At 39.7% G+C, this 25376-nt stretch overlaps 1 protein-coding gene across 1 annotated transcript in view; it reads left to right on the top strand.

Moving 5' to 3' along the window:
* Nucleotides 1-25376, top strand: part of cacna1bb (calcium channel, voltage-dependent, N type, alpha 1B subunit, b) — a 194813-nt gene that overhangs the window by 70676 nt on the left and 98761 nt on the right. The window contains exons 6-8 of the mRNA XM_034709309.1: nt 8570-8661; nt 10522-10674; nt 15055-15242. Coding sequence (XP_034565200.1) covers nt 8570-8661; nt 10522-10674; nt 15055-15242 — 433 coding nt within the window. The remainder of the gene's footprint in view (nt 1-8569; nt 8662-10521; nt 10675-15054; nt 15243-25376) is intronic.

The raw sequence follows: 25376 nt of genomic DNA, 5'->3' as shown, positions 1-25376 counted from the left end.
TTATGAAGCCAGTTGTTAATATTTGAAATCTAGATTTCAGTATTTTGATCTTGAAAATGGATATAAAGCTGTGTGTTTGATGTGTCAGGTTAACAGGGGCACCGCCAGGGATTTTGGGCCCCATGAAAAAATATCACATTGGGCCCCATATATGTCTTGTAATATACCATTTATAATAACATCATAATCAAAGTTACAATATGAATTTGCCCAAATAAAGTAGAGATCTCTGATACACATTTTATGAAGACATCAGGGCCGTTTTTTTAAATTACCTTATTCTGAATAAAATATTAATTCTGATTATTATTTAATTTTTTTTATTCAATGTCCTGTCAGTCAAGGGCCCTTAGAATCATCCTAACTTTTCCCCCCTATACGGCGACACTGCAGTTTAAACTGACATATAGCCACTCGACTGGCACAATGAGTAACCAGCACAAGCATGTGGACGTTAACCACAAGAGCCTACCCTCAGAATCTATGATCCCATGACTGACTGTGTTAACTAAATAGTGCTCAGTTTTGACAGTTTTCTGAGTGTTTGTGTAAAAGAAAGGGAAAGAAAAGTTAGGTATATGAGTGTCACAGCCACATGTGTACCTGCATCAGTAGTCATAAAAAGACAGATGATTGAGTTGTTCCAGAGGAAAGCAGGAAAGCTTCAAAATAAATCAGCAGAGACTGAGACTTCCTCAAGGATAATAATTTAATAATAGCACTGAGCTGGAATGATGGACAGGCAGACATACTTAATGAAACAGCAGCAGCTCAGAAACACTTTGTGACTGCAAAACAGTCAGAGGCTGGTTCTGTTTGAATGTGAGGCAGACAGACAGACAGACAGACAGACAGACAGACAGACAGACAGACAGACAGACAGACAGACAGACAGACAGACAGACAGACAGACAGACAGGCAGGCAGACAGGCAGACAGGCAGACAGGTGGCGTGACCAGCTGGGAATGTTCAGACACACAGGCAACCAGTCATTCAGTCAGGTTCTCAGCCCCTTGTTCTCTCATCTGTCCTCTGGGAGCCTCCGTCTCCTCTTACCGGGATGTGTGAAAAACTCAATCCCACCCTCCGGCCCCCAGCTGTGCAGGCTCTCCGTAATTAAACTACATCACTCAGCCTCACGAGAAACGCTGTGTTTCCTTCCCTCTCCTTTCCTCAGCTAGACCTTTCTCTTTCAGACTACCTCTGGGTTTATTTCTCATCTTTTCCCTCTCTGACTAGTTGAACATTTTTAGTAATTCTTTTTTCTCTCATGTCAAAAATAAATCTTTAAACCTCACAAATCCACAATGTGTTATTTTACACTGTGGGTTTGGTGATTAAAGATTGAAGATACAACGTGTTAATTGGTGCACTAAAGAGGAGGGTTTGTTTTCTTTCTTTCTTTCTACAAAGAGCAGAGTTAGGTTAGCTGCTTGGCCCTGTTCCCAGTCCTTCAATGCTATGCCAAGTTAAATGTTTGCTGGCAGTCGCTTTACACTTAATGTACAGACGAGCGAAGGGTATCCAGCCTCTCATTTATCTTTCTGCAGATATTGAATCCTTCAATGTTGAACTACGCTTTCCAAACTGAATTCATCATTCTGTGAAGCAAGCTGCCAAACAAACGCCCCTTTTTAAGCTTTCTAAAGTTGTTATGACTAACTCTCTCAGGGCAAAGGACGCCCACTAAAAGTGCTCGCTTTTGTAGCTGACAGGCACTCAGATTGTTATTCAAACTTTCCAACCACATTACAGAAAGGATTGCACCAGATAGAGGTAATTTAGTCCAGGTAAGATCCTTTTTTTAAACCACAAACAGCGACACTACCAGTCAAAAGTTTGGAAACACCTTCTCATACAAGGGTTTGTATTTATTTTAATTATTTGAAACATATTCTAATTATTATAATGTCAACCCCAGCCCATCCCCAAACCCACTCCACAATCCTAAGGTTAAGAACACAATACTGTATATGCAACAATAATAATAAAAACAATACAAATAAAAAATAAAATAAAATGAAAAATAAAAAAGAAGTTGCAGAACGAACTGAGGAAACGCTCTCATGGTATCTTCATGAGGAAACACTGGAGGTAAAATAAGATGTTAAAACTCAACACAGGAAATTAAACTCACCAAAATAAAATACATTTCTAAGATAATAAAGCACTAAAATATTAAACCATTAAAAGAAAATAAGATGCTATACTTAGAAAATAAAATAAATAAATACATAAATAAATAAAATAATATAAAATGGACAAAAAAACTAGATAATAAATACATAAATAAAAAAATAAAACTGCTATAAGAATAAATAAAACTCAGTTAAAAGCGAGACTAAATATGTTGGTCTTGAGTTTGCATCTTCCCCCTGGCGAGCAGGTCACCTGTTGTATTCCCTCATTGGCCGCTATCCACTTCCATTCATGTGTAAGAGAGCTCATCCAGTGAGGACACATGGATAAGAGTAATTCATGTTAAAAGCATATTCCTTTACTGAGGAGTAATTATTTCCTTTTTTGCATAGAGATCTTGAATTGACAGCTGTATGGAGGGAAGGGTTTATTCCCGCCTACATATTGTTATGGGCAGCATGAGTCACTCTCATCTCTCCGTCTTGTTCTGCCATTGTTTCTTCAAGGTTGAGTCTGTATCAGTTCTATTTATATTCCAGCGATAAAAGCAGAATCACAGCAACCAGATATGTATTTGATTAACCGCTCAGGAAATTGGTACTTCAGTCAACGCATCAATCTGAACACCTCTGTGGAAATCAAGTATGGACACTTTTCTGAATGAATTTATGTCAGCAAAGAAAATATTTTTCTTGTTTGTCTTTATTTAAATTTGTAACACTTTACCTCCCCAAACCTGCTTAAACCGCCGTGTGTGACCAAACAGAGGAAAGTGGCATATTTCTCTGTGTGTGAGCGAGTGACAGACGATAAAATCTCCCTCCGTATTTCCTGTCCCAGTGTCTGGGGCCCACATAGATATATTGTGGTGATGATAAAGGGATATTAAAAGTCAAAGCTTCTTCTCAGCCTGCTCTCCCTGCCCGACTGTCTGTCTACACAGCCATCAGACCATCCCTCCACTGCGCGCGCGCGCACACACACACACACACACACACACACACACACACACACACACACACGCACACGCACACGCACACGTGCAGATTTTTCAGAACAAAGTGAGTTATTGATTGTGGAGGACATAAAAACAGCACAGAGGGATGATTCATGTGTTTTATCTCCTGCTCATTCTCTTTCCTCAGGTCACTGTGGCTTTATGGACTGAATAGACTTTTCCTGTTTGTCCATTAACATCGTACTCGTCATTCACTTTGTCTGACTCAAATATTTTTAGTAATTAGTTGCACGTAATGCATTTTTTACATCACTAAAACAGCAGGATATCCTTTCATGTATTTTAAATGTAGACAGGTGAACAAAGAAGAAACGCCATTAGAGGATATTTTATAAAGATGGATGAGCTGAGGAGTTGAGGTTTTTGGTAAAGCATTGCTACGTGGTTGCTAGTTTCTCAGTCTTCCAGGCAAAGTGATGGTTTCTGTGTTGATGCATTAAAGTAACAGCAGGGACATAGGTCTGTCTGCTGATTCTTGGGATCTTTAGCCCACAGGTTGAATGATTTAATCCTCAGATTCAAACACTTATTAAATTGTGCAGGTAAATTCTTTCCCCCTCAGTGTTATCTTTAAGTCACCTCTCACCTTTGCACTCTTGCTTTGTGTTACCCCAGCGCAGTGTTGGGCAAGTTACTTCTAAAATGTAATACATTGTATATTACTAGTTACTGTCATTTGAAAGTAATTAGTTACATTACAATATTACTGTCTCTGAATTGTAATGCGTTACACTACTCGAGTTACTTTCACCAAAATAACTGCAGAAGCTTGACGAGCATTATAAAATGCTAAAATATAGTTTATTGAGCTGATTATAAATCCAGTGAAGGGTGATGTGGTATAGCATGATGACTGTGTAGGCCCTAAGACTACTAACAACTTAATATAATAGGCACAGTGAAGGCTCATGGCGCAATACAATAAGTAACATCACGTCAGAATCACAAAAGCAGACAAAGTCAAAGTCTGGTAAGTTATGATAAAGATATTGTGAATATTTAAACTTAACTTCAGGTTAAACCCTTTGAGGTATAAGTGATTTTCTCTACTTTTGAAAGTCTGGATTTTTTGTGTTATAAGGCATGTATAATCTCATAGGGTTTTTTTTTAAATCTTTTTCTCTTGAAGTGAGAATCTCAGTCTCTTCTCTCTTTCTCTCTCACTCTCTTTCATTGCTCGCTCTACCTGTGTGCGACATCTCTTCCTACGTATGAGTGCGCTGTAACTGCCTGCCCATATCTGTTATTGGTCTGAGACAGCCCCAGGGGTCATCTGATCACAGTCACAGCCATTGATTGGTTGGCTGTCCAAAACAAACATGTCAGCCTTCTATTAGCTCCGTGAGCTGTAGGAATAATCATATTTCAATCAAATGTATCCACAAATCGCTCAGGAACAGATGGGTGACGTCACGGATACTACGTCCATTATTTATGCAGTCTATGGTTGCAAGGTTATTGGTAAAGCATTGCTACATGTTTGCTTGTTTCTCTTTCTTCTAGGCAAAGTGATGGTTTCTGTGTTGATGCAGAGTTCTGTCTGCTGATTCTTGGGATTTTAGCCCACAGGTTGAATGATTTATGATAGTCCTCAAGATTCAAACACTTCTATTGATTTCTAAGGTTAAACTCTGTCCCTCTCCCTCAGTGTATCATATTTAAGTCACCCCTCAGCTTTGCTCTCTTGCTTTGTGTTACCTCTCAGTCACAGCTCATTCTTATCTGAGGTTCCTGCATGAAGCTGAGAACGTGTAAAACTGTCTTATTTATAAAAGTCATAGTTTGTGAGTGGAAAAGAAAAGGGACATTAAGTGTCTGAGTTCGATTAAGTGCAATGCCTTGAAATACATAAAATTATATATTCAATTTCATAAAGCCCTTTCATCCTAACAGACAGATTTCACTCATAATGATAACCTCCACAAAGCACAGATGCACTTTGTTTATTACCATGCCAACCGGCATCAGGGAGCATTAAATGAGCTCTCCTGTTTTGTACTTCTTCCTCTCTCTCTCTTTCTCTCTCTCTCTCTCTCTCTCTCTCTCTCTCTGTCTCTCTGTCTCTCTCTCTGTATGTGTGTGTGTGTGTGCGTGTGTGTGTGTGTGTGTGTGTGTGTGTGTGTGTGTGTGTGTGTGTGTGTGTGTGTGTGTGTGTGTGTGTGTGTGTGTGTGTGTGTGTGTGTGTGTGTGTGTGTCTCTCTGAGTGTGCTGGATTTCTTTCACTCAAGCATTACCGACAAGTGTGCGCTCCCTTCCACATAAAAGCTATTGTACCCTTGAGGATTTTCTGCCTGCTTTGGGGCTCTCGACGGTACTTAACAGAGGAGAAAAAAAAAGCATTTGGGATGTTATAAATAATATCACTTATTCTCAGATAAAGAAAACACATCGTGAAGGAGAGAGTTTCCATTAAGGTCGAGGTTCTCTTTCACAGGAGGTGTGGATGAAGTAAGGGAAGGATTCAGGTGAGTCAGGTTATTGCTGGGGAAACTTAAAGATCCTGTTCTCTGACGATATCATTTATGTAACATGAAAATAAAGATACACAGAGCATCATATCAAAATATGTAAAAGAAGCTATGAATAAATGCATAAATTAACTGCTTATGGTTGTGTCACAGGGATGACTGTTCCCAGCCTTGATCGGTCTACTGATATACTTTTCAGCATGTGAATTACAACTTAAACCTATTTCATATGTTTTACCTACCGTCAGGCTTCAATTAAAAGCCTGGGCTTTTATTTACTTAATTATTTGCCTTAATTTGAGACAGGCGTCCATACCACACAGAACTTAAATTACTTTACTAAATATTGCTCAGTGAAGATGAGGAAACTTTAAAATCACTGTAGTTTACTTTCATAGTTATTCAAAAATCTTGATGCTGACTTTTAAAGATACATTTCAAGCAGTTAACTTCTCATAATCTGCTGTCTGTGTGTCTGAATGAGGGTTGCATATAATGAGGAAAATGTGTGATGTGCCATTGCACTGTTAAATTCTGTGATGATGATATGAAGAGATGAGAGAATGTTAAAGAGCCTCTTAGCTATAGCTCCATTCTTTGTCCGTCTGCTGTTCTGCTACTTACTTTACACAACTCCATGTTTGAAACATGACTCTCCTGAATCCATACAGATCCAGAAAGCAGTTTTTCACAAATACATTGGCTCAGATTAATTAATGGGAAGCTGATAGCTGATAGCCTGAGTGGTTTGAAAGCCTGGACATTACACCCAGTCCTTTATCTCATAGTTAAGATGTACACACACAGAGAGAGGAAGCATTGCTTGTTTACATAAATTACTTTTTATTATATGTTTCAATAAATTACAGAGTCCTGTGATGTGTTTTGTAGCAAATGTTGTTTTTGTCATAAAGATGAAATTGTGATTTGTTTTTGTTTGCTCTAGTCTGTATCACATTAGAGTATGCTGTGGGATCAGTGTCGCCCGTGAGCTAAATGTGGGATCCAAAGACTGTATAAATAATGGACGTAGTATCAGTGACGTCACCCAACTGTTTCTGAAGCTGTGTTTTGAAGCCAATCGTCGGTGGGAGCCATATTGGAAATGTTGAACTCAACCTAATTGCTGTCGAGTGAGTGTGACGTAAAGAGGCGGGCTTTGAGCCTCATAGCCAACAGCTACAGTGTTCCCGCCTGTCAATCAAGTCAGCTGTGCCTCTCATTGGAAGACTCGTAATCTCAATATCTTTGAAACTGCCGCATTAGAAAAAAGTAACCCCCCTGTACAGTGTGTGCCGATCAAGAAGTGAGCTACCCAGACTACACATGTCTTTTGACCCAGGCTGTAAACATATTTATTTCCGCTGTAAAGCAATTTTTGAATTGGTGTGTATGTGGTTTCTGGTGTTTCTCCAGCCAGCCTCAAGTGGATCCTCAATGAACTGCAGTTTTTAGCACTTCCACATTGGCCTTATATTTTTAGACTGGAGGTTGCCGCTTGGTCATAACCTGCAAACATGATGAAGAGGAATGGACTTAGTACTATCAATCAGCTGGCACCAGTGAAGTCCAACTTCTCTTCTTCTCTTCTTAAGTTGACTCACATTAAACGTAATAATCAGGCCGTATCCAAACCATTTGGCTCGTCAGACAGCGACCACTGGACTGAGGAACCCTGCTGCAGCTCTTATGACCTTTGCCTCCATCTGACCTTGTGCATTAAAGGGATGATGACATAAGAAATTATTGGTATTGAGTGACCCTGTATATGTGTGAAGACTTGACCCACAGAGGATGCTGGTTTATAAGACTGAGACAAAATGTTACGGCCTTTTCTATCCTTTCCGACATAAATCTACACTTTGGTTCTGAGACGGTGTAGGAATGTTTTCAATTTAGATTCCAGCTCAAGTTTATTCTTCATGCATCAGATTCTTCTCTTCCTCACTTCCTTGATGACCTCCCCCTCCTCTCCCCCTCCTCTCTCTCTCCCTCCCTCTCCCTCCCTCACTTGGCCTGGAGCATGTTTTTTCTTACTCTATGTTTCAGTGGAGCACTTAAGTCTCCCCCTCTGTGTACAGCCCGTAATGAGGGCTGCCAGCTGTGGCTCAATGGTCAGAGCGTACACACACACACACACACACACACACACACACACACACACACACACACACACACACACACACACACACACACACACACACACACACACACACACACACACACACACACACACACACACACACACACAAATCATTCCACTGTATGTCACTGCTCCACTTGTAGATAAAAGTAGATATACATGGTTCAATCATTCATGTGTGATCAACATATTCGGCAGCTGTGTTTGTGTGTAGAAGAAGGCAGAAATTCAAATTGTGGTGATGCTAGAATGATTATTTCCTGATCATATCTATAAGGCCGTATATTGTATGTCTGTTTATACGGGGAAAAAAACTATTAAGAGATGTCACATTGGATTCCTGAGACTGTTTTTGGTGATGTGATGTCTAGCAAACCATGAAATGGTTCATTTTTAGGAAATCTATCTTTCTGATGTTCCTCAGTTTCCTTAGAAAAGTGCGATCAGTCAGTTTATGTAGTGGTAGAAAAAGAATCAACAGTGTGCTTGGTTCTGATTATTGACACATGTACAAGTAAGCGATGTTATGGAAAGATGAGAGAACAGGTTGTAGTTTCAGCTGTAGTTCATGTACTGAAATATCGTTCATTTGTAAACCAATAACAAAATAAAACATATATTTTGTTATATTCAGTCTTTGAAGTCTTGAAATGATCATTACTTAAAAAATATTTCAATAAAAAAAGCATTGATCTGGAATAAGACAATATATACTTGCAACTGTATGTTTATGTACAGCTGTGTAATAGTCTAATATTCTGTCACCATGCTAAGTCGTGTGCGTCTTTGTGTATTTCCAGGATCCTGGCCACGGTGGGCTCAGACTTCGACCTGCGAACACTGCGAGCTGTCAGAGTGTTGAGGCCCCTGAAACTCGTGTCAGGAATCCCAAGTAAGATTCTCCTCTTTCATTTTAAACACCGTGAAAGTTTCTGCTCTGATTTTCTCACCTGTAGTTTAAGCTTTGAGTGGAAATGTCAGATCCACGTCTTTTCTGCATCTTGTGTTTTATGCTTTGATATTTATCCTTTATTTGATATTTATCTTATCTATCTCATTTATCTTTCTATATTCATTTATTTATTTATTTAGTTTAATATTTATATTTATTTGATATGTATTTTATTTCTTATATTTATTTTATTTTTATTTTATTTATTTTTTCATTTCTGTATATATATTTATCATTGATATTTATCCTTTTAGATCCTTTAGTTCTATTGAAATTAAGACTCAGACCTTAACTTCAGCAGCCAGACAAGACAATTACAAAGTCAGCCTATTATCACCTTAAGAATATATCAAGGATTAAAGGACTTATGTCTCAGCAGGATGCAAAAAAACTTGTCCATGCATTTATCTTTAGCAGACTAGACTACTGTAACGGGGTCTTTACAGGACTCCCTGAAAAAATTGCATCAGACGGCTTCAGCTCATACAGAATGCTGCTGCTCGAGTCCTAACAAGGACCAAAAAAGTAGACCACATCACTCCAGTTCTTAGATCTCTACCCTGGCTTTCTGTCTGTCAGAGAATAGACTTTAAAATCCTGCTGATGGTTTATAAAGCACTGAATGGTTTAGGCCCAAAGTACATTACTGATCTGCTGCTACTGTATAAACCACCTCGACCTCTTAGGTCATCAGGTACTGGTCTGCTTTCAGTCCCGAGAGTCAGAACGAAACATGGTGAAGCAGCGTTTAGTCATTATGCACCACATATCTGAACAAAGTCCCTTTACAGCTGTAGGTCTGCTCCAACTCTCACCTCTTTTAAATCAAAGACTAAGACCTTTTTATTTGCCAACGCCTTCCTATCTTAGCTTATTTTAACTTGCTTTAAATGCAAATTTTAATTTGATTTTTAACATATTTCTAATTTTCTTTTTTTTTCCGGCTTTATTATATTTGTCATTTTAATTGTGCTGTTTTAGCTTGTCTGAATGTTTCCAATGCTTTTAATGTTTTAATGTAAAGCACATTGAGTTGCCCTCGTGTATGAAATGTGCTATACAAATAAAGCTGCCTTGCCTTGCCTTCTACATTTTATACACAAAACAACATTATTAAACATGTGGAACCTCTCAAAGTATATGGGATGATACTGTAGCAGCAAACAGCTCTCCCATGTTCTACACTTGAGAGGCAAGTGAGAAAAAAAATCTAGTCTGAATTAGATATGTGCTTTTCAAAATTTTTGTGACTTAAGAACAGGTTTTAAAGCAGCCTTTTCCCGAATAAATGATCTCATATTACGGTTTATTTGGGAATCAGATTAAATCTGAATGTTTCACTGCTTAAACTTTTTCAATTTTACTGTTTGCACAGAAGGAGAAACCTACCTAGTAGAACCTTTTATTTCCTAACTGTGTCGCAACAAAGCACGATGCTTAGAAAAGTTATGCTGTCACAAACTTTTTCTCTACCTGTTCTCGAGTCACAAACAAAGAGAACAAATGTAGACAATTTTTCTCACTTTACGCCTGCACACTTGTGATTGGTAGAATCTGTAAGCATTAAGAAGGCATAGTACTTACTTATTGAACAGCTAAGCACTGCAAAAAGAAATCAGAATGAGCATGAGAAACGAGCAGAAGATCAGACAATCACCTGAACAGAGATAAACGGTGTCTAAATCAATCAATTTAAGATCCAGGTTGTAATAAAGCTTTCATTTTGTCTTATTGTCTCTATAAAAAAGAACGAGCTGTGCTAACACTTCTTTCCCATCCCTCCTCTTTCCTCTCTCTCAGGTCTCCAGGTGGTGTTGAAGTCTATAATGAAAGCCATGGTTCCTCTGCTTCAGATTGGCCTGCTGCTCTTCTTCGCCATCGTCATGTTTGCCATCATCGGGGTGGAGTTTTACATGGGAAAATTCCACACCAGCTGCTTCAGGATAGACACTGGTGAGAGCGACAGCTTGGCTGCGGCTTGTTTGTTCGACAACACTGATTATCAGCTGAGTTCACGCCAGGAAAAGTTCTTTCCATCTCAGCTGTTTTCCTGCGTCATTTATAGCTGGAAACATATATTGCATTACATATTCATGCAGCCCTGCATAAATAATTCATAAGTCATGCATGTGCATGTTGCTTATGAGGAGCCAGCTGTACGTTCACAGTGCTGGCTGGCAGTATGTCCATATTAGCGAAACGAACTAATGCATGGCGATTCTTTGACAGCCATTTTTCACGTCCTGATTTTGATAAATGGTGTTTTCACAGCGCTCAGGTTTGACTGATAGCATCTGCTGAAACTCAATAGAGATGATTATGTCCTCAGACTCCTGATATTGAATTCTACCTGAGACCATGCTAATGAGGTTGCAGTTTACTTCTCCCGTCTTCTCTCTGCTTTAGAAGTGGAGCTTGTAAAGATATTGAAGCAGTTCTACCTTACAGGGCATTCCTGGCTGTGTGAATCAGAGTTAAGAAGCTTCTCCATAACAATGTTTTGTATGATTTATCTCCGTAAGTGTTAAGTATGTGCACTTCACCTCTCCGCTTGCTGTTTCCAGCTCATGCATCGTCAGACTTTTGAGGTTTCTGTTCGTTTTAGTAGAAAAAATTCAGGCTTCAAACTTTCCTCTCGAAACTTCCTAAATACAATCAAACAATAATTAATGCAGCATAATAAGAGTTTTTTTTAAAGTCTACACTTCATTACATCATGAAAAAAATACACAGAAAAACTTTGTTTAATGAGCTGTGAATTTTTTTAATCGTTTACCTGAAAGTTTCCTGAACAGGCCGAAGTAATTAGGTAATAATCACCGGGGAAATTAGTAAGATATTCATGCGGTGCACCTTCACTAAAAATCCAATTAAGGTTTAACTGAAGCTTCTGTGTCCAAAGGTGTCTGTTCTTGAGTCAGCTCTACTTCAGGGCAAACAAACAGGTGTGGAAATTAAAGAAAGTCATACAATCCAAATAAGCATTCGCTTTTTTTTTTACATTGAACTGTGAACTTTGTCACAATGTCATCAACCCCTGCAGACTGGGTCAACTGTACAACGGAATTTAGATCGTGTCTATTTAAAATGTTTCAGTGCTTTACTCTGACGTCAGAATCCTATTTTCACTCTTCTCTGAGGCGATGCATACGTGCTCTTCTGCCTTACTGAGGACACAAGGAAACCTTTACAGAGGAAAAACAAGACGCAACAGACTGGAGGAGAGAAACTTCTGTGCTAATTGGAGGGCAGAGAGATCCCACGTTACCTGGCAGTTACAGGCTACTGCTGTCACTGAGTAGGATTTCAGGACCTTTCTGAATCAGAGGACACCAGCAGCTCACATACAGCTGTAGTCTGCATCACTCACCATCAGAGTTCCCGCCGTACTGAACATCTGAAAACTATCAAAATTCTCAACATCAGTGTACTGGGCAAAAGTCAAGGTGACTGGTACATCATGGACCTGATGCACTGCAGGTGGAGGAACACTTCTGTGTCACGTCCATGAAGAGTGGAACATTCTGAAGACAAAGTAAAGCTCTGAAAAACTTCAAAATAAAGCGTACACTTACACGACATTACTGTTTCTAAAAATTAGCTAAATTATGCTGTGGCATTGGACACGTCTGTAGCAGCTGATAGCTTAGCTTCGATTATGGATCTCTTCCAGGTTTTTTAATCGAGAGGCCGAGCTGGGGTGCCGTTAGCCTAGTGGTCTAAGCGCACGCCCAATACACAGAGGCTACAGTCCTCCTTGCAGCAATTGCAGGTTTGACTCCCAGTCTTGAACATTTGCTGCATGTCTTCCCCCGCGCTCTACTCCCCACATGTCATGTCTCTCTCCAGGTTCGAATCCAACTGTGGCCTTTTTCCCGCATGTCAATCCCCCACTCTCTCCAGTTTTCAACACTATCCACTGCTCCCTCCTCTATAAATAAAGGTGTAAAAGCCCAAAAATATAACTTTAAAAATAAATAAATAAATAAATAAATAAAGAGGCCGAGCTAACCTAGATCCCCAGTAAGTAATGCATTTATGACTGAAAACTACCTCAAACAACCCCACTTTAAAAAAGAAACCAAAACAACACATCCCTAATTCATCTTGTGAGGGGTGGTTACATCTTTACAAAGCAAACTCAGTCAAAAAAGAAAAACTACATCTGTCCTTCAAAAAAAAACTTCATGCTCACTGTAGGAATTGTACAGAATTAAGAAAATATCTTAAAATAGCAACTTGAGTTCACTTTTTGCCTTTGCAACCATTCCACAAGATGAATGAAGCACAGCAAGCCAGGAGTATCCAAAGAGTAGTACCAACATGTGATCAATACAAAGACACAGCAGCACTTCTACTCCTTTGTCTCCATGAAGTTCTTACTTTGAGTGTGTACAGTGAGGATTAGGTGAGTTTGATGTTTACAGGCTGAAACAGTTTGATAAATACAGAATGATGCAGAATGTGTTTTTAGTCTGAAAGTAAAGTTGAACTTACGTGAGCTCCAGCCACATTACTGTTCTCATTCTGTACTGTTTTTGACTAAAGGGGGAGAAAGGTGGGAACAGAAGCGCCCTCCTTTAAAGGTTGAGTTGGTTCAGCATCCACTCCCTGTGTCAGGTTGCTCTGACAGTCTTGTTATTACTCTACAGCTTTACAGTAATTACAGAAAACATTGAGACTGCTCAGCTGAAGTTTCCTCTGTAATGATGTTATAAAAATTATGAGAGGGCTTTATTCCCTGCTGCTGCTGTCAGACCGAGTGTGAAGACGTAGCTTGAAGATCATCAGCTGTAAAATATGTGCATCCGTCTATCATTGAGTGTGTGTGAGTTTGTGTGAGTTTGTGTGCATGCTTCAGCTCGGTCAGGGTGCTGGTAGCGGTGTGAGAAGATGTGACAGCCTGTTAATGTACAGTACATGTGTTATTGAGTTATTTCAGTCTCAGACGCAGCAGGGTTTGATTACACTGTGCAGCACTGGTAACATTTTTCTACATGAAAGCTGCAGTGTGTGTTGTTTCCTTTGTGTGTGCTTAAGTGAGTCATTAGCAGGTGATGCTGGACCTTGAGTGTCATGTGTCTGATTATAACCACATATCTGAATTAATTCTAGTATCGTTTTTTTTAGTTCACTTGAGCACGTTGAAGACGTCAGAAGTGATTCGTTGCAGCGTTTTCTTTAAAATATTGAAATGCATGACCCAATGTTGCATCATGTCATCCTTAGATAAGATACTATTGATTTATATCAATTCAGCTTTGCTCTTCAACTTATTTAGTGTGTTCACAATCTTTCTCTATTTTTATTTGCTCGAGTTATTATTCTCTTCAGCTCTTTGTTCCCCCCACCCACCAACCTACCAACACAGACACACACTCTACTTGCAGCCTTCCTCCCTTTATGCGCACAGCGGCATGTCCCGCCCCACCTCCTGCTGTCTCTCTCTGTATGTGTCTGATCTTTTGACCATATTAACAGCAGCACATTTTATAAATACACCCAAATAACACAACTTCTGTTTTGAAACATTTCACTAAAAAGTACATTATCACAGCAGGTAATCTGCATGTAGACGACGCAGGATCCAGGATCCATGAATCTTGAATCCAGGCTTGGGTTTTAATTTTGTTTAGCATGCACGTTCGATGGTTTTGATGTTGCAGAGGAAATAATTGGTTACTGTTTTGTGTGTGTTGTAGTAAACTTCTTGTGTTGATTCTTCAGCTAAAAGATAAATGTGTTTTATGTTTGGTAATATAACTGTTGGGAAAAGTTGCAGTTATCAGATGTTAAGAGAAGACGGCGGTGGTATTTGCTGCTGGCTGTGTGCTCCCGTTGAGGAATCAGTGATTCTCTGTTGGAGCATTCCTCTCAAATGTTCAGCCAAGCCTCAGAGCGAAGCTTAATTTACCAGTCAGTCTTTGTACCAACCTTCACCTGTGGACTCCAGGTTTATGTTATGACTGACAGAATGAGGTTGCAGCTTCGCTGTGTATTATAAGGTGAGAAGTTCAATGGTTCTCAATGTGAGGAACCAGTTCAGGTGGATGGGGAGCCTGGGACCAAATGTTACTGATGATTGATGACTAATTGTTATGAGACGAGAGCAGCGTGAGGCAGCTGGGGAAACTCATGGGACATATTGGCTGCTCTGCTGTCCTTACAGAACTGACCCTGATTAAACCTGTTAGTATTTGGGGACATCACGATCATTCTGTCATTGAGGAAGAAATCTACATAAAACTGCTCAACGTGCTTCTAAAGTTCACAGATTATAAAATGCATATACAAACTCATTCCCACCTCTCCTCTCATTTCTCCTTCGTTTAGGTGAGAGAGCTGTTGATTGGCCTTGTGGTATAGAGCCTCCGGCCAGGACGTGTCCTAATGGGACCGTGTGCAGAGAGTACTGGACTGGACCAAACTTTGGCATCACCAACTTTGACAACATCCTGTTTGCAGTGCTGACTGTGTTCCAGTGCATCACCATGGAGGGCTGGGTGGACATCCTCTACAGCGTGAGTTTATCTTTTCTAAAGACTTACCTTGTATCATGCTCAGCTTTTTCTGACCCCCTGGTGATGGTGCTTAAGAAAGTTTGTGTTGATCTTGTCTTGAGACACTTACAGGAAACAGTTTCTGGTCAGGTTGGTATGACTATACCCCAAAGGACCCTTTTTGATAATAGAGACCCCTTAAAATGTTTTCCGATGCTGCCAACTGGTGAATCATGAAGTAAGATATTAATCAGTTGTACTTATTTTGAAAACCTTCTGATCTTCGCCACCCTAAGGCCTGAAAACCCAATCCCAGGACTGAATAGATTATTCAATGGTGCTCTGTTGGTCAGGTTTTTGAAGAAGCATCATGTCCCTCAGAATCAACCATTTTATACCTTTTTCTTCTTTCCTAGATATCCTCTTATGTACCGAGCAGACTGTTTGCTGTCATTCCTAAGTTTAGGTTAACAGAATTAGATTTATTTTGCCATCCTTCACTTTGACATGGTTGATAGTAATGATGATTTCAGCCCCTAAGAGTATGTGGGGTTATTATAATAATAATAGTAATAATAATAATAATAATAATAATAATAATAATAATAATAATAATAATAATAATAATAATGTTAATAACGATAATAACAACAATAATGATAATTATAATAATATAATAAAGTAATAATAATAATAATAATAATAATAATGATAATGATAATGATAATGATGATAATGATAATGATGATAATGATAATGATAATGATATAATAAAGTAATAATAATAATAATGATAATGATGATAATGATAATGATAATAATAATAATAGTAGTAATAATAACATGTCGCTGCAGGTCACAGTCAGATCTCTCTCCCCTCTGATATTATTCAGCCTGAAGGCTAAAACCCCAAAGAGTTCTTGAACAGTTATTTAGCAGCCTGTAGCTGGACACAGTTCAGAGACATCTGGGTCAACGGGACACTTGCCCCCACCCTGGCGTCTCAGTACTGGTCTCTCTGTTGCAAACCCAAACAGTTTTGTTATCTAAATGCAGCACCTCTCTGTTTTCTAGAATCCCAAAAAGCATCATAGTGCCTTTTAAAAACACAGATTTTCAGAGCACAAAGAGAGAGACAGGAATCCCTGAAGGACGAGGGATGTCCAGCCAAGCAGAACTAAAAATGTCTGGGACAGTCCCACAATGGCTTTCTGACTCAGAGCGTCTTCTGTCATATTCTTTTTTTTATTTTTCAACATAAAATGATGTAATGCAATATTTTAAAAGGCACCACATGTTGGAGTGGCAGTACATGCAAAATAATGACATACAAAGATGGTGTCTGCTTAAAGGTGCAGTGTGTAATCTTAGCGGCATTTATTTATAGAAATTGAATATTATATTCAGAAATATGTTTAAACTAGTGTATGACCACCTGAGTATAAAAATAGTTTTGTGTTAGTAACTAAGAATGAGCCTTTTAGATCTTCACAGGAGCAGGCAAAATGCATCGTTTGGATGACAGAAGAAGAAAATAGTTGATTTTGTGCACAAAATAATGTTTGATAGACATTTTTGATGGTAAAACCTTACAAATAGAGGACCATACTTATCATTCATCACAGGGGCTTCTTGTCCTCGATGGCCACCGTGGCTTCACCAACAGGACTGATGAGTATAGGAGAGCATTTCAATCTAGAATCTGACTGCTGGATATCGCTAAATGTTCACATTTCTACTCACTGTGCTGAAAAAAGACAGCTTTCTCTACTAGCTAACTCGTACCTTACATAAAAGACACTGAAATTTCCTTGGATACTACAAAACCTCAGTTAAGTAGGAAATGCATGCTCCTGTTATCTTGAGTGCATATAAGTATCATCATTTCAAAGTGTGGATTTGAAAATGTGTGGTTAAATATCCATGGCATACCTGCTTTTTGTGCAGTTTTCTGTGTAAGTTAAAACATGATTAATCAGTCTACGTACAGCCTAAAGTCATGATCTAATATTCTTGATCCATTGTATTTATCTTGGTAAATTATGAATGTGTTGCAGTATTCAAACTAGTATCCACTCTTATCCACCTTTTCTTGTTCACTCGAATCTTCTTCTTTTGTCTCCTAAACACCTCTACTTTCCCTTTTCCTGCTGCCTTCATTCCTCTTCCTCTATTTCATCTCCATCTTACCCCGGAGATAGCAGTTAACTGACAATACACAGTGAGCCACTTACAGTGCTTTTCTCCTTCGTCTTCGTCTTTCTCTTCCTCCAAACATCTCCCGTAGCTTTCTCCGTCTAATTATCCTAAGCGCTGCAGACTCTCTCTGCTGTGATCTAAGAATGCCTTTTCTCTCAGTTGGTTCTTTTTCTTTGTATTTTATGTCTTCTGCTCAAAATCACTTCTTTTGAACCATCAGTTATTTTTACTCCAGTCTTTTTTTCTGTGGTTTTATTACCATATTTCTTCTTCCTCCCCGCCTATTCAACCAGGACTCTCTCTCTCTGTGCTTCTGAATTTCACCAGTCGTGCCTCGTCTTCCTTTTTTTTTAACGGAGGCAAAGACACCATGAGATTTCTTTCTTCTTCCCTCCTAAAGAAAACACATTTGTTCCTATCTTACATGACCAACAGGAACACTTTCTAATGATGGCAGGCAACATGTCCTCATACCCACACATCCACACCGGACAAACACGTAAAATAAGGGCTAAGATTGCAGTTAGTTATGGCCATGAAAACTACTTGGACAGGCTAAAGATACAAAACTTAAAATGAATGAAGAATCAAGTCACTCATTTAACGTTAGTGAAGATAGCGTTAACTTTGCTTCATGCTGGACTTAACATCAGTGCTGCTTTACACTTATTCTTCAGGGGTTGAGATAAATTCCTGCAAAGATGAAACGTTTCTTCTACCTATGTTGATTGACAGCACATCCTGAAAGCACCAGTAATCCTCCGTCTTAGCAGGGCCAAAATGTTCCACAAAGTTTCCCCCACAGAACGCAGCAATTAAAGGAGACTATGGTGCAGAAACATTGTCAGCATTATGTCATGTAAAGAGTGTATTTGTGTAAATGCAGCAGAGCGTGCGTACATGTCATGTTCACATTGATATCTACATTCAATTCTACGCATTTCAACGCAAACCTTCACTAAAGCAGAGAGGGGTTGGGGGTTGATGTCATCATGAAACCAGAATAGCATCCAGGCAGGGACTCTATTCTCTGGATTATATACGATCCTGTAACCCAGCATTAACCCTACAGACTGATGACTATGCCTCGTCTGCCCCGGGGGAGATCACTCTGACCATCTTCTCTAATGGCGCAGAAGAAAATGCAGAGTACTTCACCCTGTCCCATCCGTCATTACCATCCTGCTCCTCTTTTTTTTCCTCTCCTTCATCCCTGTGCCGTCCTTCCGACCTCTTCTTCATATCTTCACCTCCCGAGGGGAGGCCATGTCCTGGGATCTCCTTGCAGCTGATACAGTGGAATAAAGCAATTCAGTCCGCCATTATATCCCTGAGCTGGAGGGAGCGGTGACAAAATGAGCCTACGCATAGTAGCGCTGAGATGGAGTGTGTTGTTACAGGTGCTAGTGAGGAGAGGAATTATAAAGCAGGAAGACCTGTCTGAAAACATTTTAGACAGGAAGACATCTCAATTCTTAATCAATAAAATTTTAATATTTTAAAGACCTGAAAATCGACTTTATGTGCATGATGCAAACTCAGTGTAAAGCATAAGAAGAGTTGGCTGTGTTCACACTGAGAGCATCATTCCAGTAAAACTTTTGCATTGGTTCAATGGCACAGAGGGCTCCAAAAAAAGGTCTCTGGAAAAAAAAAGTGCTGCAATACATTGCAATATCATTAAGCAATGCCCTGCTCTGGCAAATTGAGTCAATGTGAGAGGAATTAGTAGTGTTCATTTCTTCAGAGTTACACACTCCTGTCTCATAGTATTACATTTATTTCATACTCCTATCTGGAACCTGTGCAAATGTCCATATCAAAGTGCTGTTTGTGCTTGATCTCTCTCTAATGTCAACCAAAAATGGCACACACACACACACACACACACACACACACACACACACACACACACACACACACACACACACACACACACACACACACACACACACACACACACACACACACACACACACACACACACAAACACAACAGCTAAATAACTGAAACTATGTTGTGGTCATAGACTGTATAAATAATGGATGTAGTATCCGTGACGTCACCCATCTGTTCCTGAGCGCTGTTTTGAAGCCAGGCGGCGGTGGCAGTCATATTGGAAATGCTGAACTCAACCAAACTTAGTGTGAGGTAAGAAGGCGGGGTTTGAGCCTCCGAGCCAACAGCTACTTGTTCCCGCCTGTCAATCAAGTCAGTCATGTCCTTATTTGGGCAAAACTGGTAATCTTAATATCTTCTGAAATGTCACGTTAGAAACAAATTCACCCGCGTACAGTGTTTGCCGATAGAGAAATTACTGACATAGAGACAAGCCGTTTTTTGAACCAGGCTGTAAATATGTTTATTCCGGCTGTAAAGATCGTCTTCTTTGAATGGGTGTGTATGTGGTTTCTGGTGTTTCTGCAGCCAGCCTCAAGCAGATTCTCAATGAATTGCAGTTTATAACATTTCCACATGGGCTTCATATTTTGAGACCGGAGGTTGCCACTTGGTTGTGGTACGTTTGGCATGCACAGCTTTTATAAGACTTAAAGGTGCCATACGAGCTGTGTGGCGTGCTGATGAGAGCAAGGTTACTGTGGCTGATAACTTTCCTTCAGTCATCTCAGTTCTTTGTGGAAGCTAGGTCAGTTTTAAGGCCCATCATGTATGTGGATGATTTCGAGAATAGTATTTTCTCGGCGTTTTGGCCACCTGTCTCGGTTAATGGAGTTTTAAGTCACACAACAGAGGTTTTGGAAGTGCAGCATTTGCTTCAATGAACTACTGAAAAGTTTGTAGCAGAGAGAAGTCAAATGTCTTGCTAGTGACCTATTGGTCAAGATGTCCAACTCATGTTAGGGCTTCAACCACTGCACGTGCAAGTCAATGCTCATGACAGAGCAGCTTTCTGTCTCGTATTGTCTGGTTATGATTGTTCCTCAAAGCTATTAGGTCTGATCCTAAATGTCTTTCACAGCAGTGAACAGTTAGCATATCTTATCTATTTACACTACCTTCCTTCATTTGGTCATGTTATTAATTAAGTAAAGCAGATGCAACACCTTTAGAGGACCTGATGGTGTGTTTTATGGTGATTTAGTATGTCAGCTTGTTAATGTGAACTCCACATATAAGAACAACAATTTGACAACCAGATTTTCTTCACCGCCAGGTAATTAAGCTGCAAAACTGACATTGAAAAAGAGGTTTGGAAATGCAAATACCATCATACACTGAACATATACTTCAAACATACATCAACACCATAATATTATGTAAATCAATACAGCTGATACTTAATTTGAACAAAATGCCAATCCAAGTCCTCCCACATGATGAAATCCACGTCTCTAAACACACCAAGAACGCCAGGGAAGGAGAGGATGTCACCAAACTGAGCTGACGCTGCTTCTTGATGTTTTAATCATGAACAGAGCACAGGAAGAAGGAAGGCAGTGCAATGAAAAGAGATTTCAGCTTATGCTAATGATCCTAATGTTGCCAGCTGCCGCAGAGCTGTGCATATGACTCGAGCAGAGCATCTTCCCATCAATGTCATCTTCATCAGCTAAGCCAGAAAGTGGATGGCTGGATTATGGTTGAGTCTATACATCCATAAATATTCACCATTTTGTCATTGTCTTCCTCCACTCTTTGATTTCTTCTTGAGAAGGATCTAAATTGCTTGTGGGCAAAAACAGAATCATCTTATAAATCATCTTTCTGAAGCACAAGACTTTGTTCACCTTCATTCTCACCTTCAGATCCAATTTCAGATGTTGTTGCTTTATCACCGTCCAGCAGTAAGTAGATCAGATCTAACTTTTTAATTTGGAAATCCTTTTCTCTTTGGAGTCTTTCGACGCCTTCTCAGATCAATATTTTGGGAAATTTAGATGTTTATTAAAAAAAACTACTGCTGCAAAGTCAGGACAAGATCATGAGGGTAGGAACCAGGAGAGATTGCACTACTGCTGTTTTTATTTTTAGAATATTATCTGCCCTTTACTTTGAACAAGGAACTTTGACAAACTCAGAAACTATTCACTGTTTGAAGAGAAAATATAAATGTGCACCCAACACTAATAACTGTTTGGCTTAGCACTTACGGCCAAATTCCACCAGATCCATGTCAGGTCCGTCTCCGATCCGTCACGGCACCGGATCTGATAGGTTTCTATTCTAGTCAATGTGTTAACTCCCACTGGATCCGCCCCGTCTCTGATCCGGCAGGTCGGAGCCCTCTGGATCAGATAAGCAAGAATTCTATTTTTGCCAGATGCCGGAGCACGACGCATTTATTAGCACAGAGCAGATGGAGCGGGACAGGAAGTCAGGCACCAAAACAAAATGAAAACATCCAGTTAATTTTCAGAATAAAACACTCTGTGTTAAAACCAGATCGTATTTCATTTAACTACAACAACAAACTGTCAGAGCCAGGCTTTGAGTCATCAGATCAGATGTTTTCAGCGGCAGATAGAGACAACATGGATGAGGAAAGGAGGAGGATATTAATTAATGCAGTAATTACCGTGTGCAAGCCTTGGTCACATGACTCCAGCTGTCCGGCGGTCCGTGCTGCGTTCCGAAAACACAACTGGTGGGTGTTGACGGACAAGAGAGCACAGAGCTGGACCGCAGCCGATCGGAGACGGACCGGACACGGATCTGGTGTTAGTCCCGTGTTAAAGCCCTTGTTGCAGAAGTTGCTAGTTACACTCCCAGTATCAAAACATTTCCTGAATATCATCCACCCACTCTCTGCTCCCCACATTGCTCGTCTCTCTTCAGCTGGCCTCTCTAATAAAGACAAAAATACTCCAAATAAAAACTTAAATAAAAGACAAATTAGAAGAATCGACCAATATGAGGCACCGTTATGACACGATCCTGTGGTGCACCTCCCGCTCCACTAGACTCTCTTTTCAAGAAGATAAACGATGACACTGATCTTCAAAAGACAGCACAGGCTTGCATTGATTCACACTGTAAATGCTGCTTTTGCTCCAAGCCCGTCAGCGGGGAAGTGATACTGTTGTAGCAGCAGGATGTGTGGGTGGTTTCTCAGCGTTGATAATGTGGCAATCTTCGTTTTATGCCCCATGATTTTATTACATTTCCTCTGTCTCTCCCAGCAACCCAAAGGCTGCCATCAAATTAGAGGCAGCCCTAATTACCCCTGCTGTGTCATGTTCAGGCTGAACAAATGCAAGACGTACTGTAAATGCTCTTATTTGTGTCTTCTACTCAAGGCCGAATTTTTAAAGCCTGGGAAATTTTCTCTCAGGCAGTTTCTTCAGACAACTTAAAGGAGCATAACTCATAACATTTGTTTCCTAGATCTTGGTGGAGTGTTTGTCTGGCAGTGCTTCATGCTCAGTGTACACTATAGGTCATGACAGTGCTTATGCAACATGTTAAAATAGTATATAGCTTGCTAGGAAGTAACCTACGACAAGCTTCCGTTGATTTTGCTTGTTACCCGGATGTGTAAAACTCTTCACTCTTGTTGAAGGCCTTCAACAATGAGAGTTAATCTTAAAAGCAAAAGCAACACTTGGGACAGAATGATGACACACTTCGTATCAAATCATTAAAATGAGTTTGGCACACTGTGGTAAAAACGATAGCTTCTGTTAGTATTTTAGATCTGTAAATATAGCAAGAAACATCACAAGATGACCCGGAATTTGTCCTGTTCTGTGTTTTGTTGTACATAAAATAAAAGTATATATTATGAGTATATAATATCTAAAGCCAGATATAGCATCCCAATTGATGTCACAGGTACATTGAATTATGAGTGCACTTTGCTAATCCATGCCAGCACTTACTGTTAGCTGATAATTTGGTGTTTGCTAATCTAAACCCCTCCTGTACTCCATTTTGTTGCTCAAGTACAGTCACTTCAAAATTGAAGTCTTCAAAACCGAATGGCAAAACGCTGGCAGTGGCTACAGTAATGTTCCTCTTAGCAAGTCCTTTATCATAAGTAAATAGTCTCAGGTAATCACACTCGTCTCTGAGCAATAGTCATTTCCCTGCCCAGTTCAAAAACTAGGTCAATTCTCTCAGTACATTAACTTTCCGCATACAAGCTGAAGCTAAAGGTCACATAATGGACTCTGTGTGCTCCTCAGGTATTTCTCTTTCAAACCTACATGGTTTGAATTTGAAAAGATCTCAAGGCTGTCCTTCTATATGTAAGAATCCTCCTCTTACATCAACTGTAATCATGTCACTCTGCCTGAGGAGTATTATTATACCTCTTCCAGTGAACATGTTGGAGACAGAGCTCATTTGTGATCATTCATTTACTGATGATTGTGTCTCTGTTTTGCTGAATAATGTACGTCTATCTGATTCATCTCATCAGGGAGACTGGCTTCAGTTTCAGACAGAGTCTGTGTCAGAACCTTCAGAGAAACAATTAACACAGCATAGAGCAGACTTAATACCATGATTCTCGTGGGAAAGCTAGCCTTAGGGCCTTTTTCTGAAAGTCAACAAACTTCTTTAGCCAGATAAACATTTTCCTCGGGCTAACTCCACCAAGCTGTGATGTGACTTTTTATTTATGTAGTTATTTTTTTTTACAGATAATTTTCATCAGCAGCTACATCATGTGTCCACTCCACTTAATGTTATCACCAACACCCCCTCCTTTCCCTCTGAGCTGTTTTCAGTCAGAACTACAGACTGCCTCATTGACCCAGTGCCAACTCCTGCGATTAGCTCGTGTCTCCCTCCTCTCTGTTATTAATCCAGTCCTAGAACTAACCCAGGAGGGAAAATATTGTTTCCAATCCATCTTAAATCTTGAATATACTTTTTCCAGTGCAGCTTCATCTCAGTGTGTGCAACAGCAGCTTATATAAAGATTGCTGCTTCATGGCACAATGCAATACAGAGACAGTCTTGGCGAGGATTATGAATTACCTGCTAATAGCTGCTGACTCACCATCAGAGTCTGTTAGATCTCACTGCTGCTGCATTTTCAGATGAACCACTTGGAAGAAGTTCTTGGTGTTTGTGCAGTTCATTATGCCACTTCACATCATAACAATATTATATGTCCATTTGAGTCATATTTCAAGGTACACTACTGTATCATATTATATCTCGTTTGGAAACCCTCTGGTGATGTTTGGTGGAAAGAAAATAATGGGTGTCCTCAATGCATGGCTGCAAGCTAATAATGGTTCACAACCCTTGATCGTCACTGTGAATTATCTTACTAAACATGCTCTCACTCTCTCATGCTGCCAAACTAGGATAAAAAGAGACTTTGCCACGATGCTACTGAAGTAAACAGATGCAAAACAAATAGCAAACTTTAAATATCAAACTGATGTCACCTCAGTTGCTGGCTGTGTCTTTGTCACTGACATGCACCGGGAAAAAACCCTTAAGGAAATGAGAAAGATGCAAGGAGGCAATGAGAAGTTGCTCCCACGTCACACTTGTTACAAGTTAGAGACAAAGCTAACATTGAGACCCTAAACTAACTCAGCCTGTTATGGGAATTGCTTGTATTTTGACTATATTTTAATAGTTGAAAAGCACAGTGGAAGAAAATATCATGGATTTTTATTTTTTAAGTTAGATTTTTGGCATTTTTGCCTTTTATTGGATAGGACAGCTGAAGATAGACGGGAAATGTGGGGAGTAGAGAGCGGGGAAAGACATGCAGGAAATGGTCAACCGGCCGTGAATCGAACCGGCGAACCCACAACGAGGACTGTAGCCTCTGTATGTTGGGAGCTTAGATCGCTAGGCCAACAGCGCCTGATGGATTTTTAATATCCCAAGTTCCACCACTAATATTTGAGTCCCATTTTTTCAAAACATCTACATGCTTACAACACCTATCATCTTGAATGCATTCTTATCATTGCACATGTGTACTTTCTTTTAAGTCACAAGATCCCAAAAAATATTTCATGGTGC

The sequence above is a fragment of the Notolabrus celidotus genome, chromosome 19 (genome assembly GCF_009762535.1).
Source record: "Notolabrus celidotus isolate fNotCel1 chromosome 19, fNotCel1.pri, whole genome shotgun sequence".
NCBI lineage: Eukaryota > Metazoa > Chordata > Actinopteri > Labriformes > Labridae > Notolabrus > Notolabrus celidotus.
The sequence above is the reverse complement of the archived record's forward strand: the minus strand, read 5'-3'. Positions and strand labels throughout refer to the sequence as shown.